This window comes from Lutra lutra, chromosome 12, assembly GCF_902655055.1.
Source record: "Lutra lutra chromosome 12, mLutLut1.2, whole genome shotgun sequence".
Taxonomy (NCBI): Eukaryota; Metazoa; Chordata; class Mammalia; order Carnivora; family Mustelidae; genus Lutra; species Lutra lutra.
The window spans coordinates 73,730,701-73,741,666 of record NC_062289.1 but is presented as its reverse complement, the minus strand read 5'-3'; the positions used below and the strand labels follow the sequence as shown (position 1 = coordinate 73,741,666).

General features: G+C 46.1%; 1 protein-coding gene across 5 annotated transcripts in view; it reads right to left on the bottom strand.

Annotated features, from left to right (window-relative positions):
- CHEK2 (checkpoint kinase 2) overlaps positions 1-10,966 on the bottom strand; it is a 47,261-nt gene continuing 36,295 nt past the window's right edge. For all 5 annotated transcript variants that reach the window (XM_047696271.1, XM_047696274.1, XM_047696272.1 and 2 more), the window contains 6 exons: positions 9,064-9,150; positions 7,657-7,820; positions 7,343-7,458; positions 6,224-6,309; positions 1,065-1,145; positions 1-240 (listed from right to left, as the gene is read on the bottom strand). In XM_047696271.1, coding sequence (XP_047552227.1) covers positions 151-240; positions 1,065-1,145; positions 6,224-6,309; positions 7,343-7,458; positions 7,657-7,820; positions 9,064-9,150 — 624 coding nt within the window. In that variant the 3' untranslated portion in view covers positions 1-150. The remainder of the gene's footprint in view (positions 241-1,064; positions 1,146-6,223; positions 6,310-7,342; positions 7,459-7,656; positions 7,821-9,063; positions 9,151-10,966) is intronic.

The window sequence follows — 10,966 nt, the reverse complement described above, 5'->3', positions numbered from 1 at the left end:
TTCCACTAGGTTTGGGATTGTGTATTGATGATCATGAAAAAGCAACCTTCCCCACAATTACAATACACTATTAAAAAAAAAAAAGAACAGATTTAAAGAAAATGGCAGCAGGGATCAAGAAGGCAGGTTCCTTTCATGTCCAACCAGTATTCACGACACAGCAGCACACACAGCCAGACGCTTTGTGGTGTCAGCATCCTCTGCTTCCCCTTCAAGAAGCCGCTTTCGACTCGTGGAAGGCTGGAAGTAAAAAGGAAGAAATGTTCAAAGAAAACCACTGGCTCTAAGATTATCAAAGTGTTCCACTGTGCTGCCAGTAAACCTGGAGCATTTCACGTGAAGCTTCTAGTGCCAAGAATTAGGAATCATCCCCCCCCCCTTGACATCTGAATCCCCACCAAACGTGCCCAGACTCAGACATGTTTATTCAAGGACATTTCTCTCCTTTGTGGCTTCAGACCGCTTAATGTATACTAAAAGGACGCAGCGTAAACACCTTCCCTCCTCTCTGGCATCTCCTGCAAAATTATGAAGTTCAAAGGGACTGCAATACCTCTTGCTGGGAGCCCCAGATCTTGCTCTTTTGTGGAAAGATCATCTTTTTTGTGTCTTTGTTTCCCCATTTATAAAATTTCAAGGGGGAAGTGGGAAGGGGAGTATAATTCACCAAAAGAAGGCAGAATACGAATGAGCAGATATTAACTAATCCTAACAAAGAACCTTGGAGGAATAAAATTATAATCAATAATCAACCACTTGCCCAGATTTTAAATTTCCAACAAGTTTCAATTTGAACTTCTAATAGAGTCTTCCAATTTGCCTTGCAGGAGACCTCTTGAGTGACAATCTCCGGCTGTGTTTCTTTAATGCATTCAACTCACTCGTCCTTATTAAGTCTTCTAAGGGCACTAGGGCAGATGGAGCGGAAACAAAGTATCTACTACATTATTCCAAAAAAATATTAAGCAACTGCTACTAAAGAGACCTTCTGAGCTCATCAGCCTTGCTCATGAGCTCTTTCTTTAAAACTGAGCCTACATTTAACAATCATCATCTGGAAATACCTGGGCTGGGGCTTGGAGTAAAGACATCGACTTATTTTCTTCAAAAAGCAAATTCTGAAATTTTCTCTTCATGTCCTCATCCTGTGAAGAAATAAAAAGAAAAGAAAAGAAAAAAAAAAAAAAAAAAAAAAAAAAAAACCTCAGTAGACATGTCTGAAGGAAAGAAAGCTCCTAAAAAGACAGAGCTACGTTGGCCCGGGAAAGAAGAAAGTGGGTAAGGACACCCAGTCTGTCCACCAAAAGGCACGCTCTTGCTGAGGCTCCAGAAGGTAATGGGCCATGCACTCCACAGCTCTGCCTTCCTGGAGGATTCTAATCAGAGTCCAAACTCCGTGGACACCGGCTGGATCACATCCACATGCCTCAGGGCTCTCATTGGGTCAGGGAGAACCACAAATGTTAGCAGTCGAAAGACTTTCAGAACCAGCATCCCAGATCCTAAGAAAGGGCAATCAGGAAGTCAGAGGCTGGGACTGGCTCAGTCCTGACCCTTTATAGGGTCTGAGAGCAGACCCTATAAGATTCCCCAAACCTCGCCAGGAGGTGCCTGGAATTAAGACCATTTACTGGGGCCTCCCTAACAAAGCAACCCAGCACCCCAGAAAATTCTCCCAGCAAATACTACACAAGTCACAATATTGAAGCCCACAATATTCCAGAGCTAAAGAGAAAGGAGGACAGATGAAGAGACCACAGCGTTACAGGTGTTTTGTGTTGCTAAAGGAAGAAGGGGGAGTGGAAGGTGCATGTGCACACACAGAACTCCTGCCCAGATGTCTAGGAGGGTAATTCCCACCTCCGTGAGTGTTACTTCCGCAGGGTTTAAGGATTTGTGTCTGGGAATCCTGAAAAGTAACCTGGTGCAACTCTCCCCATCTTCAGAAAGGTGAAACATCCATGACTAGGATGGGGCCAGCTAGAAGCCCAGCTCAGCCACTCAAAAGTAGCACAGGCACAAGACAGACCCACAGCAGCCTGATTCCAAGGCCCCATGAACCTTCCCATCCAACCCCCTCCCGTTCCTCCAGCTAAGCCAAGAGCACCTTGGTAGGTAGGGGCAGAGGACATAGGAGTGAAGGCCTCCAACATTCAACACTTGGATACGTACAGAAAAATTAGAGTGCTCAAGAATTAACTCACCTGTTCTGTATCTAACGGCTGAATCACCTGCTTCCAACACACTGTTTACTGAGGCACTCAGGGTAGCGCCCCCACTGCCCATTCTGAGAGCACCACCTTCATCTAGATTCCGCTCCACAATCTCCAATAGGATCTTACTTCCTACTCCATGCCACTCTCAAAATTCCTTCCCCTCTTTCCCCCTATTCCCGCTCACAGCCCCCACCAGGAATGCCCTCCTTGCCATCCTGCCCATCCCCCTTACCCACCGCTGTCATTCACTCAGTGAACAAATACTTCCTGAGCAGGCTTAGGTGCCAGGCACTGTAAAATGCACAGGGGCCTCCATCGAGAGGGACTAAAAATGAGGTCCACCCGTGGTGACTAAACTATGTCCACCTCTGCCCCCTACATTCAAATGTTGAAATGGTAACCCCCAGTGACCATCTGGAGACAGGGCCTTTGAAGGGGCAATTAAGTTAAAATGAGGCTACTAGGGTGGGGTTCCAATCTAGTATGGTTGGTATTCCTCACAAGAAGAGAAAGAGACGCCAGGGATGTGAGCACAGAGAAAAGGCCATGTGAGGACAGGGAGAAGACAGCCATCTGCAAGGCAAGGAGAGATGCCTCAGGGGAAGCCAAATGTGTGCCAACACCTTGAAATCGGGACTTCTAGCCTCCAGAACTGTGAGAAAATAAACTTCTGTTGTTTAAGCCACCCCGTCTGCAGTATTTTGTTATAGCAGCTCTAGCAAACTAAATACACCCATGTCATCCCCAGGCCACTCAGCCTTTAGAACCTCTTCATACTGTGTGAACCCATGAGTACCTGAAACCCAATGGACCATGGCCCTATCTCACTCTGAGGGTCCCCCTCGTGCTCTACACCTACCCCTACTGCCATGTGTATCCCACTGTGCTGTGATGACTATGGTCGGGGTTGGCCCCCACCCAGACTGTCAGCTCCCCAAGGCAAGGACTTTTCTCTTCTTTGCATCCCCAGTACCCTACGTGTTGACACATGAACTCATTAACTGTCCTTGAAAGAATGAAAGCAAAGAACAAACCCACACAGCAACACACTGGACGGTAGCTCTATTATATAGCCGGAACTGCCCACAAGCCTATTTAGGCCTACATTTAACACAAATCATCAGGGCAGCTGGGTGGCTCAGTCAGTAAAGCGTCTGACTCTTGATTTCAGCTCAGGTCATGATCTCAGGGTCGAGAGATCAAGCACGGCATCAGACTCCATGAATCTGTTTGTTCCTCTCTGGCTAATCCTCCCCCTACTCATGTGCGCTTGCTCTCTCTTGCTCTCTCAAATAAAAAAAACCTTTTAAAAAAAAATAATTGGGGGGAGCACGTGGGTGGCTCAGTGGGTTAAGCCTCTGCCTTAGGCTCAGGTCAGGGTCCTGGAATTGAGCCCCGCATCAGGCTCTCTGTTCAGCAGGGAGCCTGCTTCTCTCTCTCTCTCTCTCTCCCTCTGCCTACTTGTGCTTTCTCTCTGTCAAATAAATAAATAAAATCTTTAAAAAAAAAAAAATTGGGGCACCTGGGTGGCTCAGGCATTAGGCGTCTGCCTTCATCTCGGGTCATGATCCCGGGGTCCTGGGATCGAGTCCTGCGTTGGGCTCCCTGCTCGCTGGGGAGCCTCCTTCTCCCACTCCTACTCCCCCTGTTTGTGTTCCCTCTCTCTCTCTCTCTCTCTGTCAAATAAATAAAATCTTTAAAAAAAAATAGTAAATTGGGGCAGCTGGGTGGCTCAGTGGGTTAAGCCTCTGCCTTCGGCTCAGGTCATGATCTCAGGGTCCTGGGATCGAGCCCCACATCAGGCTCTCTGCTCACCAGGGAGCCTGCTTCCTCCTCTCTCTCTATCTCTGCCTGCCTCTCTGCCTACTTGTGATCTGTCTGTCAAATAAATGAATAATATCTTTAAAAAAAAATAGTAATAATAATAAATTAACAATTATTAGCAATAATATGGAAAAGGCACTCATTATATACCACAGGTAACAATGTGCATCTGCAAACACCTTCCTTAGAGATGTCTACAATCTATTCAGAAATTTATATTGTAAAATGCCTCAAAGGCAAGCCGGAAGGAGTTCTCCATTTCAGAAAGTGAGTATGAAGTGCCAAAGAGTAGATGTTATGGGGTGTCATGGGATCACATAAAGGATGGTCCCCAAACCGAACACAGTTAAGAGCAAGACAGACTGGAATTCACATTCCAAACACTCAGTCCAGGGCCAGACCCACAAAGCCATTTGGCTTCTTCAAAAGCACTGAAATTTCCCAAAATAAAACCTAAGCTATCACTAGCAGATAAGTAATGCCGGCAGTGTCTGCATTCCTGTCCTCACTCTGTGTTCCCTCCACCTTCTGCAGCAAAAACAGAATGTAGACAACAGTTTTCCAGTGAGACCCCTGGGGAGCACTGAACTTCACCTTTTCCTCAGTTGTTAGTTAACAGTTTTCTTTTGAGACAAACAGAACAAGAAAAATAGGTTAGGCACGTTCATAAGTTGTGGGCAGCTACAAACTCAGTTCCCTGGCCTAACTGGCAAGCTACATCCTACCCCCCCACCCCCCACAACAAGACCAGCACAGCTCCTGCACCTCCACATCTGGCCCTAAAAGTTTCCCTATTGGGGCACATCAAAAGAGCCAAGAGGCATGTTTTTCTTTTTCATCAAAATTAAATCCCCACATGCAAAGGCACCCTGGTTTCCAAATTCCTTTTCTCCAGGGTCCTGCTGTTTCAAATCTGTGTGGTCTACTAAGTGCTAAATCATCTGACAGATTTCTTCTTGGGGGAGACTGCTGTTTCCAGGGCAATAGCCCAAACAAATGTATCTACTTTTTTTTTTAGTTCCAAGGATTTGTTGTTCTCAACCCGAGCTGGCCTGAGCAAAACGCGTTAGGTACGGAGAGCTGGAAGAGAGAAAGAATAGGGACAGTCTTCCCAGAGCCCCACAAGCACAGTACTGAGAATGGATGGCCCGGAAGAATTTCTGGACCAGTAATCCCCAGAGTACTTGAGCCCCGAGCTCAAGCTAGCTGGTTAAGTTCCCCATCCCCACAGGAAACAGACCAAATGGAAATCAACAAAAAGGGGTACGGCTGTACTGAGTGGAACGGCACTTCACAGAAGGCCTGACATCCATCAGAAAACCTGCCCCATGCTGTAGCTAGTTCTAAAACCAAAGATCAGTCCACCAAAACCACAAAGGACTTCTAAGTCTGACTGCTAGAATGAGGTCAGAGTATAATCCAGTAACAGCCACAACAGGAACACAGAGATAATACAGACTGGAAAGGTGCAGTGACAGTCTGCACTCATGGCCTGTTTACTCACCAGGAATAAGCGGGACCCTGTATGCCCACTTAGGCTTAAGAAAGAGCACCCCTTCCCGCCAGAGAAGCTGCCCTCCTCCTCGTCCTCCTGCTCCCCTGACTTAAGGACGAGGACAGCTGGGAGGAAGACCATCCCACCTGTCTGAGGGAAGAGGCTGGCACAGGTGGGAGTGGCAGTGGAGGTTCTGAGCTAGAACTTCTCAAGGTGCCACTGCCTAACTGCAGACTTGGGGAACCCAAGTGGTACTATGAAAGGCCAGTGAGGGGCGCCTGGGTGGCTCAGTGGGTTAAAGCCTCTGCCTTCGGCTCAGGTCATGATCTCAGAGTCCTGCGATTGAGCCCCACATCGGGCTCTCTGCTCAGCAGGGAGCCTGCTTCCTCCTCTCTCTCTGCCTGCCTCTCTACCTACTTGTAATCTCTGTCTGTCAAATAAATAAATAAAATCTTAAAAAAAAAAAAAAAAGGCCAGTGAGCTGTCCTGGCCTTCCAGAAGCCACAAGTTAAGTTGAAAAGGTTGTACCCAAAGACATGCCTATGCTCATGACCCATATACACACAGAAAGATACCCGAGACACGTAAGGTGCATTAAACAGTCTCAAAGCGAACATGTTTCCAACTTCATCCTTTATCCTTCAGGTCCCCACATAGTTCATGCTAGCAAATGCTGTCCCATACCTACCTGAAGCCACGGGTGTCTTAAAGCGTCTTCTGTCGTAAAACGCACCTTTGGATCCACTATCAACAACTTCTTGACAAGGTCCAGAGCTAAAGCAGTAGATAATCAAATATCAAATCTTAGTGGAAAGGGAAGATACAGTAAAATTAAAGTATGCCAGAATCACAGGCCAACATCCAAAGAGAGGGAGGGGCTGATGTCACTGCAAGTCAGCAGGTGTGGTGTCCAAGGCCCCCCACCCCCACGCCCCAGTCCCTCTCACTCTGTATTCAGAGCTCTCGGAGAACACCAGGAATGACCATAATGCCCCCTGTCTCTCCTTGTTCACACATCACCACCTCTTCAACTCTCCCTGTTCCCCCCATTCATTGCTGGACTCAAGTTCAAACTAATTAAATCTGAACTTCTACCTAGTTCTAGGGTGCTTAGGATGTTCAGCCAACTCTCCCAAGACCCATGGATTGACATTGAGAGTTTCTCAGCCAGCAACAGGCTCCTTGGAACTACAGGCTTGGCAGAAACAAAGCTTGACAGCAAGCAACAAGTGGAGGTTGGCTTTTATATTGCAACAATATTATTCCTTCAACATTCTAAGATTTAACAGAATCGTCTATGTTACATAGCCTGACATTTAGTTTTCCTTTTCTACTTTTCCTTTTGAGAAGTACAAAGTTACACTTTTAAATTCTAAAACATAAAGAAATTACTTTAGCTCTTACTTGCTCACTCCAAGGAGACTTTGTAACGGAAAAGTTAGTTATTATTTTGTACACTTACTAGGTGCCAGGCACTTGCTTAGGTTACACCTACCCTCACAAAAACCCTTTAAGGGAGGGTTCTACTGTACCCGCTTTACATATAAAGGAAGGGTAACTCAGAGACATTAAGTAACTTGCCTAAGGCCACACAGCTAGGGGTAGCAGACCCAAACAAAATATGAGCCTCAGTCAGCCTCGTCTGGAGGCTCTGTTCTCAACTTCCTTTGCCCCTCAAAAGGTGCAAAACAAACAACAGAAAATAAGAATTAACAAGAGGAACCTAACAGAATATGAAGAGAAATTTCAACCACAGCACACACACATCTTGGCAAACCACAAATTCTTAACCCTTTCATATCCATACCCTTTTCTGAGACCTCTGCCCAGACTTCAGGAATGAAATTGAATTTTCCACTGGTGATCTGATCCTTCAAAGACACTTGAGTCTTATGCTCAGAGAAAGGTGGATACCCACTAAGGCTTAATATTGGCAGAGAGAGAAAGGAAAAGAAATCAAATTATATCCTCGGCATTTAGACATACAGATTAGATTTTTCTTTAAATAAATGGTCCAAAAAAAAGGTCACCCAATTTAAACACAAGCTCTCTATCTGGACACATTTCTGACTTCACCTAATTACCTCCAACCAGACTCTGAAGCAATGAAACTTTTCTTACCAAATAAAAAGAATCACTCCTAAACTCCAGCAATCCACAGCCCGGTTATATCCAGCAGTCCCAAAGGAATTAAGAACCTCAGGAGCCAGGTAAGTAGGAGTACCACATAATGTTCTCATGAGAGAGGTCTCCCCCAAGATCTTAGACTGCCCAAAATCAGTAATCTAAAATTAAGGACAAAAGGGAATCATTTTTAATGGTGTCATAAAATAAAAAGACTAACATAGTCTTGCCAGTCCTAAAAGGCAACGCAGGCGAGATCAGTTCCCATCCTATATGGCTCATGCCTGTTAATCTGGAATCTTTAACACTGCAAGTTAAATTTCATTTTGCTTGGGGCGCCTGGGTGGCTCAGTGGGTTAAGCCTCTGCCTTCGGCTCAGGTCATGATCTCAGGGTCCTGGGATCGAGCCCCGAATGGGGCTCTCTGCTCAGCAGGGAGCCTGCTTCCCTCTTCCCCTCTCTCTGTCTGCCTCTCTGCCTGCTTGTGATCTCTCTCTCTATCAAATAAGTATATAAAATTTAAAAAAAAAATTTCATTTTGCTTAAATTAAAAATCCCGAGCCAATGAAGCTCAAGGTTTCTTCTCCAACTTACCTGTGGTTCTCTGTACCTTACAAAAAGGTTTATAACCCTTATCTAACCCAGACTCTAGGGACCTAATTAGTTATCCATGGTTTTTCTTAGATCCTAGTTTCTCAAACAATCTCAACACTGGAATACTTGAGGAGCTTGGAAGAAAGATTCTGAGATGCAGCCTGGGTATCATTTTTTTTTTTTTAATCAACAGAAGATTCTATAGTGAAGCCAGGCTTGGGAAGCACACTGCCTTAGAAAAGCAGCGGTAGGGGCACCTGGGTGGCTCAGTGGGTTAAAGCCTCTGCTTTCGGCACAGGTCATGATCTCAGGGACCTAGGATCGAGCCCCGCGTTGGGCTCTCTGCTCAGCGGGGAGCCTGCTTCTCCTTCTCTGCCTGCCTCTCTGCCTACTTGTGATCTCTGTCTGTCAAATAAATAAATAAAATCTTTAAAAAAAAAAAGGGCTCCTGGGTGGCTCAGTTGGTTGAGCGACTGCCTTCGGCTCAGGTCATGATCCCGGACTTCCAGAATCGACTCCCGCATCGGGCTCTCAGCTCCTTGGGGAGTCTGCTTCTCCCTCTGACCTTCTCCTCTCTCATGCTCTCTCTCACTCATTCTCTCTCAAATAAATAAATAAAATCTTTTAAAAAAATAATAAAATAATATAAAATCTGGATCGGAGCAATACTATCTGATCACTAAAAAACCGCTAATACTGGAAAGGTCAAATTCTCTACCTTTTCATGCTCCCACTTTTTACTTGATGAATTTTATAAGTTTAGGGACAGAAACCTACTGGAGTGGCCACAAACAGAACACAAATTTCTTACCTTTATAAGACAGTCCTCTTTTTGAGATGAGAGCAGAACATTCTCTGGCTTTAAGTCCCGATGAATAATACCATTTTCGTGAAGGTACTACACAGAAAGGGAGGCATGACCCTTGGGTTTATGGAGTAGGTAAGTGAGTAAAGACAGACACAGATACAGACACACACATACACCCCTTACAGCTGGGTGAAACCATAAGCCAGGCTATTCAAAACCATATTCCCCCAGGGCCACCTGGGTGGCTCAGTGGGTTGAGCCTCTGCCTTTGGCTCAGGTCATGATCTCAGGGTCCTGGGATCGAGACCCGAATCGGGCTCTCTGCTCAGCAGGGAGCCTGCTTTCCCCCCTCTCTCTGCCTGCCTTTCTGCCTACTTGTGATCTCTGTCAGTCAAATAAATAAATAAAATCTTTCAAAAAAAAGTTTTAAAAAATTATAATAATAATGTATTTGGTTATTCTTTTCCTGAGGATAGTTTTTTTTTTAAAGGCCTCTGTAAAGCACCTACCTATAAATTATCTGTTTAAATACCCAGAGTTCACATATTCCTCAACACAAAGACTGAGTTCATCTTCAAAATCTCTATGTCTGGGGCGCCTGGGTGGCTCAGTGGGTTAAGCCGCTGCCTTCGGCTCAGGTCATGATCCCGGGGTCCTGGGATCGAGTCCCGCGTCGGGCTAGCTGCTCAGCAGGAAGCCTGCTTCCCTTTCTCTCTCTCTGCCTGCCTCTCTGCCTACTTGTGATCTCTCTCTGTCAAATAAATAAATAAAATCTTTAAAAAAAAAAAAATCTCTATGTCTGAAATAGAACGTTGATGTTGTCTCTGTGGTCACCATTTTTATACACCAAGTCACTTCTGTAGGGAAAAAATTCCCCCACCCATGGATCTGCACTCAACACATCTTAATAATCTTGGTACAACAGAAAGGAGAGAATCAATTATTAAGAGAGTAAAGCACTGGTTAGGGGCTAACGGACTTCAATTCATCTGAATGCCCCCCCCCAACACACACACCCCCGGGCCTGGAACAAAAATTCCTCCAAAACACCCACAACAAGAGAAAGAACTGTCAAAAGCCCCAGGGAGGGCAAACGCAGGTGAACCAGCCGCAGGAAAATCTCCCTCAACCCCCACTCCATAGGAGAACTGCTTCCAAACACTCGGGTTTCCTGCGTGCAGTAGGTCTTCAAGGGAAGAAGTCTTGCCGGGCAATCGCCACAGCTGAATTTGGTTTGAAAACGTGATGTTCAGAAGCAGGCAGGGTGCCACCAGCTACTCCTTCACCCAACATCCCCACGGACTAGAGCAGGTGGGGCATATGCCCGCCCACCTGCTGCTACGGCTCACAGGCACCTAAGGTGGCCACCTGGTACTGGAGTGGGGGGGTATCCATCTGTCGCAACCACCCCACCTTCCTACCCTTACTCTCCCACCTGCCTGCCACCCCTCAAGCTCCCAGCAGGTTAAGAAGGTTTCTACAAGGTTCAGACCCAAGGAGAGATCAGTGCCCCTCCAGACAGTGCTCCAAGTTAAAGAGAAGACACGTGGGGCCCTGTTTATTTCTCTAACTCTCCTTGTTACTGTCACTTAAGCTTCCCAACAAGACCTTTCCCAACTGAGTCAAAGGCATGGGATGGGGCGCCTGAGTGGCTCAGTTGTTAAGCATTTGCCTTCGGCTTGGGTCATGATCCCGGGGTCCTGGGATGGAGCCCCGCATAGGGCCCCTGCTCACCAGGAAACCTACTTCTCCCTCTCCCATCCCAACTGCTTGTGTTCCCTCTCTTGCTGTGTCTCTGTCAAATAAATAAATAAAATCTTTTAAAAAAAAAAAGGGGAGGGGTTGCCAAGAACAGAATAACACAAGCACAGGCAGACTCTGTACCCCGGGGTTTTACGCACCATCG